Genomic DNA, 25,155 nt, shown 5'->3' on the forward strand with positions numbered 1-25,155 from the left:
AGTCTCCTCTTCTCCAAGCTAAAGAGACCCAGCTCCCTCAGCCTTTCCTCATAAGGGAGATGCTCCACTCCCTTAATCATCTTTGTGGCCCTGCGCTGGACTCTCTCCAGAAGTTCCCTGTCCTTCTTGAACTGAGGGGCCCAGAACTGGACACAATATTCCAGATGAGGTCTCACCAGGGCAGAGTAGAGGGGAAGGAGAACCTCTCTGGACCTACTAACCACCCCCCTTCTAATACACCCCAGGATGCCATTGGCCTTCTTGGCCACAAGGGCACAGTGCTGGCTCATGGTCATCCTGCTGTCCACCAGGACCCCCAGGTCTCTTTCCCCTACACTGCTCTCTAATAGGTCATTCCCCAACCTGTACTGGAACCTGGGGTTGTTCCTGCCCAGATGCAAGACTCTACATTTCCCCTTGTTATATTTCATTAAATTTTTCCCCGCCCAACTCTCTAGCCTGTCCAGATCTCGCTGGATGGCAGCACAGCCTTCTGGCGTGTCAGCCACTCCTCCCAGCTTGGTGTCATCAGCAAACTTGCTGATGGTACACTCAATTCCCTCATCCAAGTCATTGATGAATATATTGAACAGTATTGGTCCCAGAACTGACCCTTGAGGCACTCCACTAGATACAGGCCTCCAACCAGACTCCGCCCCATTGATCACAACTCTCTGGCTTCTCTCCTTCAGCCAGTTTGCAGTCCACCTCACTACCCGATCATCCAGTCCACACTTCCTCAGTTTTGCCATGAGGATGCTGTGGGATCTGCATTGGCGTCACACAATCAAAATACCAATCTAAACGTAGTTGGTCTCATCTCAAAGGGGTAGGTCTGAGCTACCTGTTTCACTGTTAGTTCATGTGACTTTGCTAGAAGGATCTACGCAGAGATGTTTTCCCATTTTGAGGTCAGAATCACTGTTTACACCGTCCAGTGCATAAACTTACTATTTATGTGCTGTGTTCCTATTCGGTTACTCTGAGGGAGGAATCCATCGAAAGCTGAAGTTTGACAGAGGTTCACACAAGCAGCACAGGCTTTTATTCCTCCCGTTCATTAATGTACATGTGATGTGCTCAGCTCATCTACACTCAAACTTATATCTACTTCTTTATTATAATGCTGAGAAAATGAAATCTTTAAGGATGTAATGCTTGCAGAGCCATCACTCCAGAGGGTATCCCAAAGTAGCAGCTGATGGCTAAGGAAAGATTTAATATTTTCACCTTGACTAAAGTAGCAGTTTTACAGAACACAACTGTATCAGATCATGGAGTCTATCTGGATAGTGAGGGGCAAGTCTCATGTATGTTTTTGCCCCCCAAGGGTATAAGAGGTAAGAGCTGAAACAAGTTGTGGTCATCTCTATAAAAGAGCTGTTGGTCCTTAAATTAGATGCCAGACCAACTGGCTCTGACAGGAGCTCTCTTACTGAGAACAGACAAGGCTGGTTTTCCAACCATGTGTTTTAAAAAGGATACCACATTTTCTTCTCAACTGCGTCAGTGGTTAATTTATTTCTGTTGCAACAAGGAATTTTCTGAGACTAAACCCCAATTTCTTTGGACTGAATATTACATTAGATAAGGTATAGTTTTAAATGCTAAAACAGACCCAAGTGATAACACAGTTCACTTGTTGGAACATTCCTTGCACAGTCTGTGCTTCTCTGCTCATTACAGAATGGACAGTTTGGCCTGAAACTTCACTAGAAATTTGTATTTCATATGATACCACAACACATGCCATAGGCTTATAAAAGTTAAACAACTTAAACAAATATAAGCCAAATCAACAAAATCAAATCAATGGGATATACAGTTGTTATTAACAAGCATTCGTATACAAAATAAATGTACCAGCTGATGTAAATAATAAATGTACCAAAATAATGTACCAGCTGACTTGTATTTCAAACAAATTGGTTTTTTATGGAATCAATAATCTCCCCACTCGAGAGCCTTCATGAATTCCTCTTCTGTGAAAGAAAGCATCTTAGCAGCTTCAATATGCATCTTAAAAATAAAATAAAAAAAAATAAAATTAAAAAAAAAAAGGAAAAATTAGGAGCAGAAGGTAAAATAGTGTGAATGACCAATACAAAATTCTTTATAACTGGGGCAGCTGAAAGAGGCTTCAAATCGCTCATTTTTTTCGCAGTGTGGTTTTGATAGATGTTCACCTGGTTAAGCTGAAGCTGCTGTTCATATTTTTCTGCAAAAATTTATAGTGTAGGGATAATGTGATAAATTTTATGCTAAGCATTGCCACATTATGCTAAACAGGACCAACAGCTTTTCTTAGTTCCTGTTATATTGCTTTAAAAAAAAAGTTTTAATGAGGCATGGAAATTATTGAATGTGTGATGACTCTTGTGATCTCCACAGAATATGTATAAGAAAACTGGTTTACATTCTTTTGAGCTGATCAATATACAGCTTCACTTTAAAGCTATTACAAATCAAATACATCATTAAGGTTGAGCATGGTAGAGCCTCTAATATGTGTGATGTTAAATGAGCATTTCAACAAAAGAATATAACACTGTGGTGTTAATTAAATTAATAATCAGCATAAAACAAAGAGTAACTGTACTACACCTTAATGAGAAATACCTGGAGCTGACCAGGGATAGTAGCTGTGTTGCCATTTATCACACCATACATCTATGGTCCATAATGGCATATCTATACACATACACCCCCATACATAAGTATGTGTTTAAAAATCATACAGTAGTCTGAATTTGTATTTTTGTTACATAGGATATAGCACATTATTTTAAATGGAACACTGAAAGGAACAAAGAACTTTGAGGTATAACAAGGCTATTTTCTGTTCAAATAATGCAACTGCTTGGAAAAATGTTGTCAGGGTTATCAAGGTTTGATGAGAAAACAAGTCCTAAATAAATGGTTAGTGTATCTGCAGAGAACTACCAATGAAAACTCCCTGGTTCCAGCTGATGTCACAGCAAAGGTCACAGCTGTGCCACATGTCCTCATGCCCTCACCGGAGTATAATTTCTTTACCTGTCACTATGCCAAGTGGAAAGGAAAGTGTCCCAGCTAAATACTTTTTTACTGCAAGTTTTAATAAAATGGTTATGTTTTGAAGAACAGGAAGCAATTCCCATCTACAAGGAGTCTTGTGGTTTTGTTTTATATATAGACATGTTGTCATTTCAAGACAACAACAAAGCATATTGTAGTTCACACACCCTCCAACTCTGTAAAGCTCGGAGTAACTTCCCTTAGTCCCTTTTAAAACTAAGATTGTATATTAATTTCTCTCAAGGCAGCAGAGAATGGTCAGAAGAGACCAGCTGGAGCACCAGCACTATTTGCTGCCAGCTGCAACTTGTCCTACTACTGATATTTAATACCTTCAGGGGATTTTTTTTCCTTTATCATTCTTCACGTGGCAGCACATCCTCACCTTCACACAGCGTTACCTGCTGCCTGCATCTGAATCTGACACACAGGTACTACACAAACGGGCCAAACCAGGTTTTCCTCATTCATTCCACAAAAGGCTTGTGTAAAGCGGGGGGAAGCTGTTCGGGGCCGAGGGGCACTGAGCACAGGTGAGCTCTGGCTGCCCCTCCCTGGCCCTGCTGCTGCACTTACACCAGGCAGCTGAGCACCCTTCTCTCTCAGCTGCTTCTGATCGTCTGTTCTGAAAGGAGAGCTAACAGCATCCTCCTTCTGAGAGTAAATAACTTTTTTTACAAGAAAAGGTAAGCGGCTTCCTCTACTATCTGCAGCTCTGATACGGTATTCATATTTTTTTCTAAAATGTATTTAATGAAATTTTGTGAAGTTTATCTGAGACTATGGTTTTGGTTCACAGTCAAACAGAAATACTGCTCTTTGACACCCATGTCAGTGAATTCCTGTTCCAGAGGACAATGAGCTACCTCATGTAGAGAGTCTATTTCAAGTGAATACTGTATTTTTTTTCATTCTCAAAATAAACTGTAAGGGCTAGAAAGGCCAGCCAAAGCCTGAGCTTGCGCTTTCTCTTGGGTAAATCCCCAAGATCAACTCTGCATCTTGTTATTCCAGGAATTATAAATGGACGGAGATCAACTCCCCTCCTTCAATCTAGTAAATTCACATCTAGGATAGGTACTTTCTTTTTTTTCTTTTTTTTTCTGGCTTGCACATGAAGAGATCTGCACTTGGGCAGAACTGTACATGTACATAACACCTCAGAATATAAATAAGCAATGTTAATAGAGAAGGACACACTTTGCAAATGTAGGTCTCGAGTGTAATGGCTCACTCCTGAGAGGGAACCTGTTACAGCTGCTGATATGACAAGTAATATGTTGGGAGGAAAAAAAATAGCTAAAAAGTATCTTGCATGCTAAAATGGATTCTACTGACACAGCACCACAGGGAGTTGCTGTCGTTACCTCAACAGTATTTGTTCTTGAACAAGTAGATACTCTCAGTCCTAGAGCTTGTCAGCAACCCTCCACCACGACAGGGCGTGTTCCAAGTTAGGAATGGAGTCACTTCAGAAGATCAGCCTTCACTATAAAGCAACATGTAGGCAAGATGCACAAATAGAAGTGAGGCTGCTGCCCCCTTGCACTGAAACCTGCCAGCCCTGGGGCTCTGGTTGACACAATTACCTCACTTGACAACAGCCACATTTACCTAGAGGTTGTTAACTGAAATACAGAAGCACCCTGGTCCTTACCTTTTGTCTCTTTAAAATATCAATTAACTTCAACTGCTTTTTAAAACCTGTCATTAGCTCTCCTTTTTGTTTCTGCAGTTTCTTGTTTTGTGCTTTTAATTCTTCAATTGTTTTGAGTTCTTGGCTAGCTATATCCTACCATGGGAAGAGAGAAGAAATGTATTATTTGTAACAGTGGTGCTTTAACCAAAGAAGCTTGACGTTGCATAACGAAATGACAAACAGTAGCCACACATGACATTTCTGAAAAGAAATGGGATTAATCAAAATATTTCCACATCAAAACTTTAAAAATAAAATAAAAACTCAAAGAGAACAGCCACGGTTTGACTGTGTATGTATTTGGGGGGGGTGTGTGTACTTTGCTCTTTTTCTAAACACACTAATTTTCACACAAATGGGGAAAATCAGAAGGGCTCTAACTTTATTCTGTATGTTTCTTCCTCCTGCATAGGTTGTAGTTGTGTTGTCCCAAGACAACTTATCAAGCCCTTTGGTGACTTGTACTAACTTGATTTTGGAACTGTCTGTAAGAGACACGATACAACGCTGATCAAGCCTTTTGTCTCATTCTAGCATTACTGAGTGTTTTGCAGTTAGAACTGGTTTTCCTAAGCCACTGTACCTTGGTACTTTGTTTAAGTCTATTCAGCTCCACTTTATACTTTTCTGCTTCTTCCAGGGCCCTGTTTAAGCGAACCTCTGTTGCATTCCGACTGCTGGCGGCCTGCTTTTGTACACGCTTTAGAGTCTCCAGTTCCTATTCAAGAAGCAAATGATAAAAACATACATTATGATGAATGGCATTTTAATGAATTCCATAGAGACAACACATTTACAGCAAGGCTCACCCTTGAAAACTTAAGAGACTCTGGACTTCTTTGGCTTGCAGATAGGCTCTGCCTCAAAGACCATTAATTCTACCGTTAAAACATTCCCTTCTCCTTTGGAATCTTGAAAAGGGATCTTTCTCACCTTTGTTTTAAACTTCTCTTAGAATAATTATGGAGTTGATCATGTCAGATGACAGGAGTGACTGAAAACCTTGTACGCTCAGTCAGAAAAAAGATTTTAAAATGTTGTATGCCCGCCCTGTGGCAGACTCGGGAAGGGTGTCTGGTATTCCCCGCTGCCTCTTCCCCCCTACTCCTTTTACCTCTTTTCCCCAGAGACTACTACATGCAATTACCAACAAAAAGTTACAACAGCCTACTGAAGATGGCTGAGGGTAGTAACTATTTCACCTAGCAGAAAACAGTTCATCAAGTGTTCTTGGCAACAATCAAAACAGTTCCTTCCTGTCTCTGGTGATGATATTTCATAGTGCTCTAAGTGAGGAAATGAAAAAAAGAGAGCAAGATGAGGAACAGAATAGCGAGATTTTTAAAGATTGGGGAATATAGGTAAAAGGCAAAGTAGAAGAAATAAACAATTCTGGCAGAAAGAGCACATCTTGTCATTTGTGAAAAAGAAACAGACTTTTGAAGAAAATATTATCAAATTTTTAGTAATGGGTGCAGAAAGATTCTTTTAACCAAATCAAGGTAGAGAAGAGGCTTCTTAACTTTTCACACTCAGGCTGCCTTATTTCTGAGTAAGTGTTCCATTTCCTCAATTCCACACCAGCTCTTGTGGTGGTTACTTCTAATTTCTGCATCACTTATCCAAGAAATACACGCTGACAAGTGTATGCAGCAAAGATGTTACGGTAATTTTATGACAGGAACAGGTATTTTGGGGAAGCTTTGAATCTTTTCCAAAACAGATGATGAAAAGAGGAGAGTAAGATGAATGTCCGTAAAAGATATGCAAAATAACTTCCGACTTAGCAAAGAACTGCTCATTACACATACCTGCTTTGTTTTGCCTTCTCAGTATTTTAAAGAGTTACCACTATGTGTCACAAACATGTTTGATCAGTAACCTTGAGAAATTCTAGAGAACACAACCTATTAGGAATAACTGAAGTGACTGAGGATGGTAGATCCAGAGCAAAGACAAGTGAGGAAAGGGACCATATTTTGGCTATGGTGGCTGTACAGGACAAGTGAATAAACTCCTCACCACAACAGACATCTCCTAAACACTGGGATAAACTTCCTGTGACTGTACAAGAACCAGCACAGACTGTCCAAAGTACTTACGGCAATTGCCACCATAGAGGCTTTATGTACAGGTTAAACAAATGTATGTGCATGATCGTTTAGGTATCATCTATTCTGTCTTGGTTTAAGAGAATGGAATAAATGACTTGGTAAGTCTCTCAGCCCTGTTTACTGTGAGACAATGAGGAGCATGAATACCGCTATTGAACGTTTTTCCTGACAGAATCAACCATCAGGGTACTTATTTAAGGGAATTTAAAACCTCCAAGTAGCTGCACAAGAAGAACACACAAACTTAGAACATCTTAGTTTTAAAATGCCTGAACTACATAACGCTAAGATGAAAGCGTGCCTACACAAATGCATAGGATGATTTAATGGCAGTATAATGAGACTTGGTTAGGCTGAGTTGTGTTCCGTTTTCCCCAAATTTTCAAGTGACACATTCTCCTGATTACATTACATGTATTACACGATACTATATGTATTGCGTGATTTTGAAGGCAACCTCTCTCACTCCGAGTCATTAAAGGAAAACACATGCTGCTCTTAGATGAAGTTCCAAACAAACAAAGCTGCATGTGCAGGCCATCTGCTACAGCTGGGCGCGGGTACCGCTTGGCACGCGTGGCCTGCAGCAGGAGCCAGGTTCCTTTGCATTCACCCAAACTGCAGCAGCTGGTTTTCAAACAGTCCGCTTTCAAGAACAGAGATGCTTGCCTCTACCTGCAGAAGATACCAGTATAAGCTGCAGGTGGTTCTTTTCAAAATGTTCACCAGGTTCTACAGTTTACAATAAAACTCTTATTACCAGAAGTGATTTATAACAATTATAGTGAAAACTGGAAATATGACATTTTCCTGTATTCTTCAAGATTCCTTTGTGAATTTGACCTCTGAGAAGGTTGTTTTGTCTCTTCCAGGTCTTTTACACAAGAATTTAATTTTAAAATACAGACGTATATGATTGTAGGAGCAGAAGAAAAGCAATTAACACAATATATTATTTCATCCCTTAAAAGGTGATTAGACCATTTAAAAAACACAATTTCTAAAACTGCTATCAGAGATTGAAACACTAATGGGATCATTGGATATGAATCCATCAAACTCGGGTACAGAGGGTGATTTGATGAGGGGTTTTTTTTCCCTTTCATGAGATAAATGAGACTAACATCTGCAATACCTTTTCTAATGAAATGACCTCTTGTTGTAACCCTTCACTTTTTTTCTTTGCTTCTTGTGACAACATTTTGTACTTTTCAGTCTGCGAATGTTGCATATTGATTGTTCGTTGCAGTCTGGTGTTTTCTTCTTCAGTATCTTTAAGCCGAGATTTTAAACTCTGATTTTCATCATCCTGTTTGACAGTAATTAACAAAAAACCCAACTAAATTATTGCAAGGAAGCAGTAGGATAATATGATTGTAATGTTTTGTAAATAAAAGGCAGTTAAAATATACATATTGTAGATGCAGAGATAACGATTTTAAAAAATTATGTTATTTTTAAATGTTTAGATCCTTTGTGATGGATTTCACAACAATTTTAAGACAGAAAACACCTAAGACTAACTATGAAAACAGAACACCAATTTACCAGGAGAATACTTTGGAAAACAGTAACATTTTTCTCATTTAATCTTCTGCAGTCTTTTACTTGGAAATGTCTTGTATGTAAAACATTTAATTTCTCCTAGTTCAAAGGTTTTGAGAATTAAGTCTCAAAATGCTATAGAATAATATGAATAACAGTGGCATGTAGATATTTTGTAACATTTTTGTGAGAATAGCTAAATGCACATATTAGGAAAAATTCTGGGGAAAAGGAGATAATATAATTACTGATAAATCAATCCATTATGTTTTAGGAGATTATCTGGTTTTGACTTAAAAGCAAGCTCATGATCCAGGATACATCAGGTGTTCAAATTTGGGATTCCTTTAACATCAAGTGAATCCTGTAATAACTTCATGACCTACTGCCAATTACATCCCACATTAAGCATTATAATTTCAAGGCATTTTTCTTTTATGGCCTTTTAAACATTATAAGTGAATATTAATGTAGGTTAGTTCAGAGACAGATTATGCCCTTAATTTCTTTAAGAAAAAGAAATCAAGGCACATACAGAAATGGAGTTTCTATGAAAACAAGTCTCTCTCCTGTCCTCTCAGCCCCCAGGAGTACCTGCTTCTCACCTGGGAAATCTCTGTGCCTTACCCTAAGGTGCACGTGACCGCGTGCACCCCAGGAACTCCCACAGTTTTGTATATACATAGATTTACTGCTTCATTATAGTAATTGAACTGTGAATTGGACAAAACCCAGAATCCACCTCAAGGCTTTGCCAGTATGAAATATTTGTCACATTCTGAATGTAGTAAAGTTATTTTCACACAAGAGATACCAGTACTCAAAACGATACAAGAACAGGTACAGGGTTGTCTTCTATCATCTGCTATAGTAATTGAATTCCGTAGTATTTTTGGCATGGAATTATGAAGTCCAATAGCTGCTGACAAAATTGTATTTGATTTCAAAATGAAAATTACTTTAAAATCTAATGTAACGACTTTCTTCTGATCACAACATAGAAGTATTGAAATGTAGAAGCAACTATATTGATAAAAATTAAATAAAGTATGGATACAGAATATCAAAATCTAATTCCTTCTAAAATTTATCTCCATATACGTGTCTCAAAAATCTTATTTAATATCACCCCACTACTTAACTCTAAATTAAAAGCTTGACACAAAACATATAGGTGGTTTGCCATATGTTCTGAATGTCATCATCAGATGTGGGCCTGGGGAACAGGTGGAAAAAAAGCATTCTGAAGTTAAGAGATCACAACTAAGAATAATTTGATTGTGTAAAACTGAAAGTTAGTTCAAAAGCCTTGCTTGACTACAAATGCCTGAAAACTAGGTGATCCCTCTGGCAGACAGACACAGACTATTTAAGGTTTTACAGTTTGAGAGATGTTTGAGCCTCACCTGAAAACATATTGCCAGACAGTGCAGATGATACAACTCACCTGTAGTACGCTCTAACAGTACAGTATCAGTGCAGCTTCACACTGCCTTCACTTCGGTCTGACCTGCCCAAATATGTAATTCCTTCACAGCAAGTGTAATCTTGAGAATGGAGAAAGCCTGATTTCTGATTTGATTACGATATTCTACTTAAAGTGCATCACGGATCAGTGATTTCCACACTTCTTTTCCACCAAGGACACCCAAAACACCTGAATAAATTTCTCATGCATTTTTATTTCTCATTCTGCCCTAAACATCCCTCTCTCCCCATCACCCAGCTCTGGGCACCACTCATCTTCTCTCTGTATGCTGAAATCTGTATTTGACTGTTACCGTATCCTACTCCCTTTTCGCAGGCTCCGGACACGCTCTCCGTGCTGCCGAGGGCACCCTGCAGCACCAGTGTCCCTACACTGGGGCACATCTTTATTCCCAGTGGCTCCTTCCTGCCTCAAATTCTTTTTCATGAAGTATATTCCATAAGCTTTTAGCCCAAGAGCACATTTATACAGAAATTACCATTCTCGATTCTAAATTCTTAAGAAATTTTTTAAAATAGAACTTTTGTTCTTAATACCTGAAAAAGAAAGGTGAGGAAATTCTGTTGTGATTATGTTAAAGGGGAACCTACTCTGTTTCTACAGATAAGAAAACTCAGCTCCTACCTTTTTCCTGCATTCGCATAGTACACTGTCCAGCTCTTCCTGCATAGCACGTAACTTTGCCTTAAGAAATCTGATTTGAGGTTCTGTGAACATAAAAAGTTACATTTCATATCACAGGTATTCATTATTCAACGCAGAAAAGAAGCAAAACGGATGTAAGAACTCACTTCCATCTTGTTTTTAAAAACACATGATGTTTATAATTATTAAAGAGAAATAGTCAAATAAAAACTAAGATTTCTAAATAAATTCGCAAGTTTCTCATTCTCAGGCAAAGCTATCATAGATTTTTCCTTTTAATGACTGAACTCAACATCTTTAAAAAGAACCACAATTCTCAAAATTGAATCTTACTGGAAACTTGGACCATACTGTGCTATACACTGCAGCACCCCTTGAGATTGAAGTCAAAAAAACTATCTTGTAGGGTCTGTCTACATTGCAATCAATTTGTAGCTGCAATTTGTGTTGTTGTAAATGTAAACTGCAAAGCCCTCCTAATAGGTAAATACCCTCCTAACGTTATTCAATTAATAGTTTAAAATTAAACCAACTTAACCAGATGGGGTTTTTTTCCAAATGAAGTACTTCCTTGCTCTTGGACTGCTAAGAAACATACTATTGTCATGACAGAACAAGCTGTGTGTGAACAGTGTGTTCGTTTTCTCCCTATTCCCCACCCTTTCCCCAGATCATTCCCCAGGAGCTCCCCTTGAGCTTCCAGAGGCACAGAGCACAGGAGCAGTTCTGAGGATTAAGTTGAGCAACACAGGAATAACTGTTATCCAAGGCAGGTATGAGGGGAAAAGCATAAAGTGGAGGAGGAGTATCTGAGCTGAATGTGAGGGGATGGATGGGTACGCGTTCATTTGCTGTAACATGAATTAATTTTATTTCACCCACCTTCCCTTATCAACTGTCAGCTGCAGCTTAAGTTGTAACTCTGTAGAGGCCAATAATAAGTCAGATTTACTTTTTCCCTCCTGTTTCATCCTTGCTAGCTTCTGGGAACTAGTGGCTATCCTGAGATGGAGACCACACTGAAGCCATCAAGTTTAATACTCTTCCATGTACTGCTATACTATTGTTTGATTTTCTTCATAAAACATATTGTAATTTGGCATTTAAATATCCTGTGGCAATGAATTGGCTAATTTAATTATGCATTGCATAGCTTGTTTTAAATCCAATTTAATGTGGCATTTACTAGTGTCTGCATTACAAAAAGACAGCTTTCCCTTTGCCATTACTGTTTTCATTACAGAATCTTTCACATTGCCCTCAATTCTTCTGTTTTCAAATTGAAGATTCAAATTCAAGTTGTTCCACACTTTTAATTGCTACTATATATATATATACACTCTTTCCTTTATCTTTCATAGTTCTACATCCTCGTTTTGAGATGAGGTGTGCAGAACTCTGTGTCATACTCAAGATGGGGTAGCATCAATTACATAATAGCATGACGACTACAGTAGAGTATTTTGTTTTCTGTTATCTTCCAAAGGATTTCTAACAATCAGTTTGCCTTTCTCACTGTGAACAAGCAATAAGTTTAAGCTTTTGGAGACATTCTACTTAGTAATAACTAAACAAAGCCCTCAGAAGTAGGTGTAATTGGAGTTGTTTTTTCTATCAGCATTACTCTGTGCTCTTTAATGCCGGTTATAAACCTCCATTCTATCACCTTACTCAGTGCCATGAGATTCTTCTACAACACTTCAATGTCAGTTTTAACTATCCTAAAATCATTGCTTCATACACACATTTCTTTACCAGCTATCATTCTTTTTTTCCAGATTCTTTTTTCTGTATATTGAAAAATATAAGCTCCATGACAGGTCACTCTAGGACTATACCACTACCCACAAAAACTGGTTGTTTCTTTTTATCGTTTTCTTTCCTCTTTTACTAAGTTACTAGTCCTCAGACAATTTCTCTTCTGTCTTAGACAGTGCTTAGGAGTAAACCTTACTGAAAATCCAAGAGCACAAATAGAACCACACCAGCCTTGAGAGGTGGCTATGATCCAAAATCAGTTTGAATTCTCACAAGAGGTAAAGATAATTAAACAATTAGCTTCCTAATTGGTCAATTTTAATCACCTGATGAGGCTGACAAGGGGGAGGGGTATCTCTTCCTAGGATGGTCTTAGGTTATAAAGTAACTAACAGTTTAATGACTGAGAAGAGAACATATTGGAGACTCTGATACCTTTCAAGAAAGAACAGGTATCTGGAACTCCTGTGTGACAACATATTCAGGTATTTTGTTTATGTGTGTGAGGGTATATTAGATATAAATAGAGCTTCATCTTCAGTCTTGTATGTGTGTGTGTGCTGCTATCATTGCTTGTTACTGCAGAGTTGAGTTATAACCCACAGAAGAGGCTTCTGAGAAAAATAATGTGTAAGCTCCTGTGTCGGCAGAAAAATGGCTGTACTGTGATAACCTGTGAACATGAAATTAAGATATGGAACCGAAGTCCAGGAAGTGCAGTGCAAGAGGCTCAGGGAAAGAACAATGCTATGGAACCTTATCAGCACGTTGGCCTAAAAAGCCCAGCACAGGCACATAAGCCTCAGGAATCCCTTCCTAGGAGATGATTCCCATGCAGGGATCAGCCCACTCTGTAACAGGCCCTATTTAGTATCTACCTCTACTTCCTTGTATAAACTGTAACTGTTCTGTGAATTTGACGCTCCTAGCATACCCTGCAATAACTTATTTAGCACATTAAGGCATTCAGTGTGTTCTAAATAGTCAATATGAAATTTAAAAGCAAAAATATATCCAGAATATTTTCATTAAAGTTACAGAGACAATTCTCAATACTCAAATACATGCTCTTGGTCTATAAGACCTGATTACTAGACACCAGTAATGCCTCCCCTTGAGTTAACTCGGATTTTTTTGGTGTAAGCTTCCATTGCAGTCCAAAGCAACTTCTTTTTAGTTCAGGAACAAGAACTATAAAAAAGATACCTGAAGTTCTGTTTTGGAAGACTTACTAATGGAAGATTTGCACAGAATTACATGAGGCCAGAAATCAAGCTATTTTTGTGCTGGCATGCTTGTTGACATCAAGCTGTTAGATTACAAGAAGAGGTTTTGGGCATTTCATACTATTGCAGTGAATCTCTGACTTCATGCTTGCTTTAGCATTGTAAAGAAGTTGCATAAACCCACTGTTACCACACCAGAGCCAAGACGACAGATGTGCATCATGCCTTTAGCTGCAATCCCCTTTCCTACTCTACAGCGTATTTCAAAAAGATGGACCCTGTTTCAAAGATATAGGGATTTCAAACTGGGTCCATCTTTTTGAAACACTCTGTATTTCTAGGACAAACATAAACATAGCATTTGGAGGGGGAAAGTATCTGGAGGATTCTCATTCAAGCACTGTAGCTGAAATGTTACTCCATTTACTAAGATCCACGGCATTGATCTGAGAAAAGGCTATTTCCTCTAAAGGCAGAGTCCGTGCAAAGGACTGAAGTTCGTCTTTTTGGAAATACAAGCTTAGCATCACGTATTTCTATTTCCCCATAGAAATGAATCGAATGTTATGCACATATTCAGGCTATGTAACCAGCCACATGTCTTCCTACAAAGGTGGAAATCAATATAAGAATTCACTTTTTCCAATGATTATTGGTATGTGACCGGATCTGCCTCTAGGACTACATAAAGAATAAAAACCTTCTTTACCTTAAGAGCTCTAGAACTTTCCCTGTAATTTCTACAGAAACTCTTCATTTTTTTTCCCCAGGAGAACCCATTTCTAACAGTCAGGAAGTAAGAATAAAAGTACTTAAGCATGGAAAGAAACCTACCTGCTCCAATTTCATTTCCAGCGTTTGGAATAATATCATCATCCAGACGATCTGGTAAGCCTCCTCTCTCTAGTTTTTCTTCTGTTTTGCTTATTGTTTTTGCTAAAGAAAAATCTATGCAATCCTCCAGTACTGCAACATCATCAGCACTTTGTACATCCAGGTTTCTTATTTTTGAACTAAAAAAGAGCAAACCCTAGATTTTAAATTTATAATACAAAAAAAATTACAAAAATATAGCATATTTGCTATTTTTTAAAGTATACAGAGTTATTTACCTAATGCAACTTCATTGCTCACATTTGTCTGAAAGATGCACTGATGGCAGTTTCTTATTTTCATTATGTATGATAGCTTTACTGTATTCCACATAAACAATTACAGGATTTTACACATTATAAGCTAGGAGGCAGAGAAAGAGTACTATTTTCTACTGAGAAGATTTTGGCATTGTCTTCCCAACCAACAACTTCATAACTATATCAGAGTAAAACAAATGAACAAAGGAATGTTCTCTTGGCTTTAGCTACTATCCTCTGCCGTAAATTCTGTTTTTTCCCCAGCATATTAACTTTTCTAGAACTCTATCCTCTCTAGCTATAATCCCACCTTACTACCACAATTTCTGTATCAATCTGCCTGGCATAGGAAAGAAACTTCAGTGATCCTACAAGTTGCATACCGAAGTTTTCAGAAAACCAAAACACAAGGTATGTGACACGTCTGCTATGCAGGGTGTCTCCTCAGCTTTTTCTTTTTCTTTTATAAAAAGATGACACTGGTTCCCACAGGATCTGAAGCTCTTAAGTTTTCATCCCAATGCAGCCTCCAAACTCGCTCTAGCTGCTTTCTCTCACAACTTTGGGTTCACCCTGCAGCTCCTGTACCTGCACTTCTAAATCTCATTATGTAGTGCCAGCACAACAGCCTCCCCTGAACTGCCCAAGGGAGGTCCAAAGGGGCCACAAGTGACTCCCAAGTCCCGAAAGCCACCTCGGCCTGTGTCAATTCCAGATTCTGCCACCTTGCAGGCAATTTTCATCCCAGTTTGGTATTTGTTCATATCCTCTGGCAGTTTTAATTTGCTCCCAGGATTTTATGCATTTCTCTACTCTTGTCTTTTGTCCAGATCTCCGTTTCTTGCTTTTACAACCTTGAATTTGCTGTGTACAGAGTTGAAACTTTTTAGCTTAAAACCCTTGAAAGCTGTGATGCTATTACTGACTCTCTCTTGTCCTGTGAGCCCAAGAGTCACCAAAACAGGGGAGACCCTTGAGGTCCGCATGTTTCCCAAGTCTGATCACAAATCAGTCTGCACCACCTCCGTGTGCTCTCTCCTGCTGCCTCCGATGATGTATTTCCCACACTGCACTCACTAGGCATCCTTTCACTGAAGGAGTTAACAGAGATTAACTGTCAGCCTGGAGAAGTGCTTGAGCCGAAAGCAACAGTTTCATTGTTGTAATATTAATCACATATGTTCACTAATACTTTTTGGTGCTCTATGCAAGTAAAGAGACAGCTACATGGTGGAGCTGACTCAGGAGGGCCCCAAAAGTTTGATACCTTTCTACAAATATATGTAAATGTAGAAGTGTACATGAATAAAATTAACCCGATAGACAAAAAGAGCAACTAAAATATTTTATTACAAACGGACAGATGTGTATAAGATACCTTGAAGTTGTTCTTTTTCCCTTACTTCCAGAGTATGGTCTGTTCTGAGCCGTGGGCATGGAAGCACATTTCTTCATGTTTGCCAGCTATAAATTTTTTTCAGAAAGAAGTGATTTATTTTTCTTTTTAATAAGTTAGGAATTACTTTTTTCTAGTGTTTTTTGTGGGTTATTTAATTTTTTTCATATATTCAGACTCAAGGAAAGTATGCTTTTCAAATTTTCAAAAGCACAGTTTTTCAGTTTTATTTGCACTCGTCTTTATCTTGCCACTTTCATGTCCATATGCCCACATTATAATACATGCAATAGTCATTTCCTTGTAGGAGTTTTTGAACACACGCTCATAATAAATTCATGCATAAGCAAGGCTCTCAGCTTTTACGAAGATATTAACTATTGGACTGTCAACAGAGTGCATTTCTTTGAAAAATGTTTCTCATACATTCCAAAACATGCTATTTTTACACATTACTTTAATCTTACAAATTCCCTGTAGAAAGATCTAACAATATTTTTGTTACCTTCACTCAAATATTATTCAAAAATTATGCTGTATTCTGATAAATAACTGAACATAATATTTTTGAAGCTTTAGCTCACCTCCTAAAAGATTCAACGTAATTGTAATAAGAGACTATTGAGTTTGTTCCTAATCTTAATCTCCTTCCTGTTATATTTCCCTTCCTGTGTTCACTTACTTTGACTACTTGTTTATTATTACATCTAGAAGACAGCAGTACTGCCTGTAGTATTATACTGGGGGGGAGGGAAGGGGAGAAAGGAATAAATAAATTATGTTCTAATATTTTGCACCCGGAATTTTTAATTTGATGTTCAAAACACTGAACGCTTCTGGCAGCGCTTTACAGATGAGGAAACTTAGAACACAAAAATTAAACATGATATAATTCCACTTAACTACCAGTGGCACTGAGAAACCCTGGTAACACTGTCCCTATAGAGCTGCTTGGAACATCATTTCCTTTTGGCTTCCCACCCATCTAAGTCCCCAGTGTAGCACAGTCTCAAAACCAGAAGTAATATGTGGAAATTATACTAGAAGATAAATTAACCAGGATAGTTTTGACTTTGATACCTCAGCATGTGAGTGTGTAGATGAAACTTCAGGACAGAGTGGAACCCTGCAGAAAATAAAAATTCCCTGAACATGTATAACAAAATAAACATTTTACAATAAAAATTCAAAGCTCTCTTTCAGAATCAGGACAATAACATTTTATATGTCTAGAATAAACAACATAGTTAAGTTGCGAACATACACTAAGTCTAGTCATAGATTCAGTCTCATTCTCTGTCCTTTTCATTCTACCTAATTTGCTGTCTAAATCACCTGGTGAGTCCAAGATGTCTAATACAACAGTTCATTTCTGTACCAGAATCTGAATCTTGTCTCTTGCAATTCAGGTGATTGCTGCAACTACGAGCTGATTTGATCAGTGATTCTCTGTAGCAGGGAGTACTCAGCCAGTACACAGAGGGTTATCAGCTTCAACGAGAGAGGCTGACAGTCCCTCACCAAAGCTCACCAACAGCTAACTGGTTAATACGCCTACCTGACATATAAATCCCTGAATTAATACAAAGAAAATGAAGTTATAAACCAGTGTGCTCTACATCATAAGAGAAACTCTGCGCTCAGATTGACTGTTATCAAGTCAATTGACAGGGTCTATCAAGTGAATATGAGGCAGGAGCAATTTATAAATTAAGCCTCACAGAATTTTATCTGAAATACATATTACAAATATTGTATCCATTTTACAGATGAAAAAAACCAGGAATAAATAGGCAGCTTTTTATCTGCTTATTTGGCTGAAAACCATGCTGCTTAGTAACTGAACTTCAGGTTAAATTATTCTTTTTTAAATCTGCTGGAAACGAGCAGAAAGTTTTAGCATGCTGCGTACTATTCAGGTCAAGTTTCTTGTCATATGTATAACTTTTTTGCTTTCAGAATGAGTTATGTGAATCTGTGTTATCGCACTGAAAGGTGACTTTTTTGCTACCCTTGATAATATTTAACTTCAATTAAAATGCTGGCTTATATAAGATTTGGAAAAAAAAAGTTAAATTTCAGGCACATCAAGTGACCTCAATTTTTTTGCCAAGCTGATTTGAGCAAATGTTTAGATCCTGCCTTTAAAAATTTCACAGACATCCATTCATCAGCAAGAATTATCTGCACAAAGCTCCAGGTTTTATTAATCCAAAAAAAACCTGGAGAAATTGTCTGTGTGCGGTTGGCAACAGACTTCAAGAATAGTATGATTAGTTTTTGTCTATTTACCCTATTTTCCTCATTCGTCCTTCCTATTGGCTAGCTTTAGGAGCACGCAGAAGGTGAGGATTTGCTGCCACAGAAATAGCAGCTATTCTGAAAAATATGAAAATACAACACTTTCTATAGTCAAGAAAACAATAATGTTCTTTCCATCAATAGACTAATTTGTTCCTACTCTGTTGTCTCAAGGCCTTCTTTTTAAAAAAACAAGCCAACAAAGCAAAGCAAAAAAATCCCAAACCTCATTGTTCACTAAATTCCTCAAACTTGTTTAACCTTAATGGTTTCTTTCCTCTTCCCCATGCATTACGACTCATTTTTAAAACCTCATAATACAATTCTATAGTTGTTTGGTAAGTGAAATTAATGTGTAACTCCTGGAAAGGTATAGAAATAAGTAGCTAGCGGACTGTGGCAACACTGAAACAGAAGCTAACGTTTAACGATTCCATCTCTGTGTGTAAACACGAGCTGCATGTGCATGAGCAAACCCTTTGTGTTTGCTAATCCTATTGGAAGCCTATAGCGCTTGCCCATGCGCGCACAGCTCTCATCTCCATGAGCCTGGCACATCTCTCATCATCATGAGCCAGGCGCTGCTCGGAGAGGGAAAGTGTAAACAAAAGCTGATTTCAATGCAGTGTCGCTGGAGCTGCTTTGTCTCTATGTAATTCAAGCTCCTCCGCAAAAATTACACTATAAAGCCGCAGAACAACTTATTTTAAAATATACACTGACTTGGAGAGCAACTTAGATTTTTTTGTTGGTTTTTTTTTACTTTGCTTACTCATCCTTTTTCTCTTAACCTGTCTTTTTTTTTTCCCCCCTGATATGACCTCTTTGCTTCAATTTCTCCCTCTCTTTTAATTTGCTTTAGTGTTAACTCTTCTTAAAGGAATCAGTGGAAATTTCAAACAGATATTTCAAAAACATCTCAAGTGCTTCCTTTAGATTTATAGCCTATCTGCTTGTGCAATTTTGAAAGAAAATTTTTTTTTAATTAAATACTTGGAACTAATCTAATTGAATGGCCTCAATGTTCACTCATGGATAATCAGTGTGCCTAATTCCTAGCACACATTTCTGATTTTTTTCACTATAGCATGGGATTTTAATTCTCTCACATAAATGTTTACCAGAACACAGACTGCTTTTTTTTAAGGTGTTTTAATTTATGTAGGTAATTGGTAGATCAGCTGCTAGTCTGACATGCTAATTGCCAATATATTTGTTAATTCTTCCAGCACTCCCATTTATTTCAAATGTATACCATGAAAGCTGTAAACTCCCTTTGTGGGGCTGAATCCTCTGATCACATTACTTCATAAAACAGCCCCACAACTGAACTCCAGTTTGAAGTGCTTAAAAATCTTCTGTTTACTGCTCAAAATACATCTGACAAAACATAAAACTAAAGCAAGATCGAGAATTTGCTTGCAAAGTATGATTATACTGATAATACATGGAGTTTCTTTTTTTTTCCTCTCTACACCTGACAGATATGGCTTTAAAATAGCTCAGGAATAATTCTAACTATAGTAGCAAACTTTTCCTGGTATAGCCAGGCTTCTATCAGAGAGTTCCTGTCGCACCTTTCTGTGTACTGAAAAACTCTTTCAAGTTCATAAAAACTCTTTTTGTTTTCAATTATACTCTCCACAAAAGTAATTATTTTATCATCTCTAGCAGCCTTTCATATATACTATTTCAAAATAGTTTCCCAACTGCAGCCTAACGTCTGAAGCACGTTGTAGTCTGCCCTTGTATCTTTGTTATCCAGATTAGTGGCATCATAAATTTAGGACTCTACCAGATCAGATCCTTGATAAAATGTGTATTAATCTATCTTAAATTCATCCCCTTCCTGTACTATCAACACACAAATCTTTAACAAGTAAGCAAATAATAATGCCTCTGAAAAACTAAGTAAAGAGAGCTGTGTATCCACTCAGGAGCTAGCGGGTTTGAACATCCAGGCCCAAACCCACAGCTGTCTGTCTGTTCAGCCAGACCAAAGGCGTCGGCCTCGGACATGTAATGATATCCAGGTTCCAGAGGGTGGCAGCTGAATGTTTGTCTGTCTTAGGTCTTTGTGTTCAGTTTTTTTATCAAGCTCTTCCTGTCCCAGGAACATTTAGGCCAAGTTAAACGTGAGCCAACACCTATTTCTTCACTTTGTCAGCTGAACTGGTTAAAAACCATCCACTGCTGAGTGTCTACTGTTGCACACTGCAAAGAAACCTGTTACCTTACCTTGCTTTTTTACAGATGTCAGCACTACTTAGCATGCTAGATAGAACTTTTCAGCAAAATAAGGACTTCCTTAAAATAACAAGGAAAAACACTTGGTATCAATTGTTTTAAATAATATGAAAAAATTTAGACTCTACCACTCTAGTATGCCGCAAAGATAAATAAAACAGGAGCACGACTAGAGCGCAAGTCAGGGTGTGCAGGATCAGTGTGAAAGAATCCCCATGAATTATATGCAGCAGTTGTAAAGCACGCACCTCTGTCTGTTGTCTTCACGTGACTTACTCTGTACTGAAACTGGTCTAGATAGTATCTCCTGTTGGCTTTTCTTTATTTAAAAAAAAAAAAAATTAAAAAGTAGTCACTTCTGTGGGAATATAATCAATTAAAGATTAATTACATATTCATAAATCACAGATCACAACTATAGTCTACTATGGAATAGAATGGAAACCATAGTCTACTGTGGAAAAGAACTTCTCAAACACAGGAAAAGATGGCTAAAAATTAAAATGCCATTGCTATCCCCCACCATTTACTTCTGCTCCACAACATGTAATTGTCTCTTGCCTGTAAAATTTTTGGCCAGCTTAACATCATCTGAGACACTGTTACCCTCCCTCCTTTTTCTTGGAAATATAGGAGTAGTAAATGCACAGCAGGTGGAAGAAATTTTCTTTTTTCCATATTGTGCAACAAACCTTAAAAATAAGTGTTTATTAATGCAATATGACCATAATTGGACACTTATATGTTGTATGTGCTTTAGAGAACAATTCAGCCTGAATGTTCAGACAGCTCCTATGTTGCTAAGTTACACTTAGAAAGCATAATCCAGAACAAAATGCAGTTGTCCTGTTTGGCACTTTTTTTTAAACTTGGACTGCTTTGCTTTTGTTAAATGTCTATCTGTGTGATCTGGCAGTGCCATATGGTATATTAAGTGTCCTAAGAATATTTGATCTTCTGCTGTATTTAGAGAAGGAAAAAAATAAAGTGGTTTTGTTGTTGCTGTTTTTTAAAGGAAAGAGACTAGATGCTATTTTGGATGCTTCATCTGCTTCTGTTCAAATGCCACGCAGTTAGTCTCAGCTTACCACAGCTCAAGAGAATGTTTTCAGAGGACATAAAAATGAAGTTTCAACAGGAGAAAAAGTGCATATAAGTATAGCTTTCCAGAAGACTTAATAATTTGCTTTTTAAGCCTTATTTATTTGAGTGGGTGCACTTACAATGAATGTATCCAGTATGCAAAACACCTTCCCCAGACTGTTTTGCATATAAACCATACCTCTCCCGTTCCCTAATTTGTCCAATTTTCATATAAAAACTTGACTCTATCTGGTACACAGCCACACCAATGTTAAAAGATAATACTGACAACAAACAGGAAATTTTTCTGTTTCCTTCTTACTACCTACATATCTTCTATTTATGTTGCTTATTCTTTTGTATTTCTTTCAGTTTGAACACCGTAGAACCTATTTCACTAGGATGTTATTACAACAGTACCTAGTTTCAAAATACTTTTAGTATTTAAGACATAGAACCTTCTACAGATACTTTTCTTAAACATCATAAACAAGTTTTTATGTGGTTTTATGTATAGATCTGCACAAATGCTTTATGCATCTATGTGAACATCTACCTACCTGATGAATTACACAAAAACTACTTTGGGATGTGTTTTTAGTGAAGTTTACAATTTTGAAAAAACAAATTAAAAGCTTAGATTGCACATGAAACCAAGATACTTTTAGTTGTCATAGTCTAAATAATTTCTTTTGAAACTTGACTCTATGCCTGTGAACCAAGGCTGAGTTATGTACCAGTCTGTATACTCACCATTACTTCTTCAGCCTGACGCACCAGTTTTTCTGTTTTTGCTTCTAATTCTGCATTCAGTCGCCTGAAAGCATAAGAATGCTTGTCACGGAGTTTTTTGAAAGATTTGAAAGAAATAAATGTAAGCTTGACAGTATCTCTCTCTGAACTAGGTGAAATTTTAATAAATCCTATGAAGGAACACTGAAATATACTTCAGGGTATTAACAAAGTTACGTTTCTACAATTTCCTGGGTTTCTGTCAAATCAACAGTAATAAAACACCTATACCCATTAAACAGTAAGGTTTAGACTATAAATCTGAGAGGCAAAGGGTGTCCTTGTTTTTGGTCATGTCACTGCTTAACATACATTTTACATCTTTATTTCCTCCGTGCTTTCAGTCTTTAACACAGTCCTTACCTTAAGTATACTTAGCAGCAGGGGCTGCGGAAGGCATCATATATCATTATGTTACTTAACCAGATAACTAAAATGTGTGGCTACCTGTATGCAGAGGTTAAAATAAGCTTGTGTTCTTGCCTGTTTCACTGTATAGCTTTCCACGCAGTGCGAGTTTCTGACACATGGGTCCTTGTCCCTCCTCGCCATCCGCAGGGGCTGGGAACTGACAGGTAACCGAGTGCTTTTAAACGTGCTTTCACTGCATTTGCCACAAGCTTTAGAGCTTTTTTTTTTTTTTAACAGGCTTAAGCATTTCTATATTCATAATTTAAAAGGAATGTGTTTTAAATGCAGAACAACCTGCCGCGCGGTGCGGCGAGGCCTAGCGCAGCACACGGGCCGCCCTCGGCCGCCTCAGCACCGCGGCGGCAGCGCGGCAGTCGAAGTCAAACCCGCGCTTCTCGGTGCTCTCGTCTGCCCGCTTTGGGGAAGCTGGTTGAGGGACTCAGGACCCTGGGGATGAACTGCAAACTCCGTTACGGGTGACGCTGAGGCGCCCGGGCCCGGCCCCCCCCTTACTTGTACTCCGCCTCCCTGGCCAGCAGGTCTCCGCTCAGCAGGTCTCCGCTCAGCAGGCCGGGGCCGCCGGGCGCTCTCCGCACCTGCAGCGAGGACCAGTGAAGCGCGGGGGCGGGCAGGGCCCGCCCGCCCCGCGTCCCTTCCCGCTGCCCCCGCTCGCCTCCCGGTGCCCGCCCCGCCGCCTTACCCCGGGCCGGCCCCCGCCTTACCCCGGGCCGGCCCCCGCCGCGCCGAGCGCCGCCGCCCGCCGCCATTTTGTTCGCTGCTCCGTGGCGTCGCCTTCGCCCGGGCAACCGGCTGCCGCCCGGCGCTGCGGCTCGGCCGCCCGGCCTGCTCCGCCCTGGGGCCGGGGAGCGGCCGCGCTCGCAGTTTGCTTCACCCCGCGGGCTTAGCCCCGGCCCAGCCTCCCGGCACTGCTGGGCACAGGGGCAGGGGCAGCCACGTTTCAGCCCTTGCTGCCAGGCCCTGGGCAGCAGAAACGCTTCAGCCCTGTTCCCTCGCAGTTTGGTGCCGGGGTGACAGCAGTGCAGCCCCAGCGATGGGGACAGCTGGCTCCCGGCATGGCAACGGGCTGCCGTGGGGTCCGGTGAGGGGCGACCGATAAGGTCTGAGGTGGCATTACTCTTATTGTAAGAAATACTTACTACAACCCTGCGGTTTAAGCCTCTTGGCCTTGCTAGGTATTGTCCTGCCACCATCCCTTCATTTCAGTGTTTTAAACTAACATGTTTGCAGCATTATGGCAACCGTTCCACCCTATTTACTGCTCTTTTGTGCTGTCATCTCTGCATTTTCTGTTCGTAGTTTTCTGTGATCGTTGTCTGTTTTTAGCGTTGTCCTCTGCCATGCCTTTGAATCTCTCCATTATTTTTGTCCCTCGCCAGCACGCTGTTTGATTTTGCTGTGTTTCTCCTCCCCAGCCCCCAGGAGCCCGTTCCCTGTCCCCGCTCACACCTGCCCGGTCGCTCCTGTTCCTTCCCCAAGTTTCTCACGGATGCCGCCCTTCCTTGCCACAACAGCCCTGCCCTCCTGCGCCCATAGACCTGTCTGCATATCTATAGAGCAAGAATAATATAGTTCTACACCTTGAGTTACATGGACTGTATATGATTTTAATGAAGAGACTTGCACAGGGGAAATCGGAAGAGCTTGGTTGACTGGAAGTAGAAGGTCAGTGCATAGCTGAAGGATTTCTGCAGAAGTATTAGTTGCAAAAGAGAAGAAACGCTTGGAGGAGATTCACTGTGAGCACTGAGACAGGCAGTGTAATGGGATGAATGGAGGTGGAGTGAAAGACAGGACAAATGTGATTAGTCGAAGGCAAAAAATAGAAATATCAATACAGAAAATGAAAGTGCTTAACAGTAATGTTGGTACAAATATATTGACACGGGGGAAAAGAGTGAGCCTATGAAAAAAGTTATGGAACTTTTGAAAGAATTGTCAGGCAAGAAGTCAGTCCGTTAAAATAATTAATTATTTTTTTTTACTAGTAAGAACATCAAGATGTTAATGGTGGCCTTTCAAAAAAAGATATGCAGAATTTAACTCCATTAGCTATGCTTTTGATTTGGAGAAGCGAGACAGGGCAACGTCAATAGTAGAAACCAAACCTCCACAATGGGAAAGACAGATTTTGTTAAGAAATAAATTGTAGATTCCATGAGAGATTAAGGCATCATAACCAAAGCAAGGTCTTAGAAACCTCCCTGGTGAGGTTTAGTGAGGTTCTGGGGGATTTTAAGC

General features: G+C 39.1%; 1 protein-coding gene across 6 annotated transcripts; it reads right to left on the reverse strand.

The window, feature by feature from the left end:
* Positions 1 to 607: 607 nt before the first annotated feature.
* Positions 608 to 23,666, reverse strand: TEX9 (testis expressed 9). 6 transcript variants are annotated; one of them, XM_065641645.1, is made up of 12 exons: positions 23,619 to 23,666; positions 23,410 to 23,492; positions 22,447 to 22,510; positions 20,859 to 20,929; positions 17,143 to 17,188; positions 16,045 to 16,130; positions 14,368 to 14,546; positions 10,529 to 10,611; positions 8,006 to 8,179; positions 5,340 to 5,474; positions 4,715 to 4,849; positions 608 to 2,019 (listed from the first exon to the last, which is right to left on the reverse strand). In XM_065641645.1, exons 1-12 carry the CDS (start codon positions 23,661 to 23,663, stop codon positions 1,942 to 1,944), a joined length of 1,179 nt encoding a protein of 392 aa, XP_065497717.1. In that variant the 5' UTR covers positions 23,664 to 23,666; the 3' UTR covers positions 608 to 1,941. The 6 variants fall into 6 exon arrangements, with proteins under 6 accessions (XP_065497717.1, XP_065497719.1, XP_065497720.1 ...); XM_065641647.1 differs by lacking the exon at positions 4,715 to 4,849; XM_065641648.1 differs by lacking the exons at positions 23,410 to 23,492; positions 23,619 to 23,666 and adding an exon at positions 22,969 to 22,991.
* Between the last annotated feature and the right edge of the window lie 1,489 nt (positions 23,667 to 25,155).

The sequence above is a fragment of the Caloenas nicobarica genome, chromosome 10 (genome assembly GCF_036013445.1).
Source record: "Caloenas nicobarica isolate bCalNic1 chromosome 10, bCalNic1.hap1, whole genome shotgun sequence".
Classification (NCBI taxonomy): Eukaryota; Metazoa; Chordata; class Aves; order Columbiformes; family Columbidae; genus Caloenas; species Caloenas nicobarica.

Coding starts and splice junctions, on each gene's coding strand:
- TEX9 (XM_065641645.1), bottom strand. CDS start 23,663: ATGGCGGCGGGCGGCGGCGCTCGGCGCGGCGGGGGCCGGCCCGGG. Junction 10,612..14,367: donor TGGAAATGAAATTGGAGCAG/GTAGGTTTCTTT, acceptor TTATGTTCACAG/AACCTCAAATCAGATTTCTT. Junction 2,020..4,714: donor ATATTTTAAAGAGACAAAAG/GTAAGGACCAGG, acceptor TTTATTTTTAAG/ATGCATATTGAAGCTGCTAA.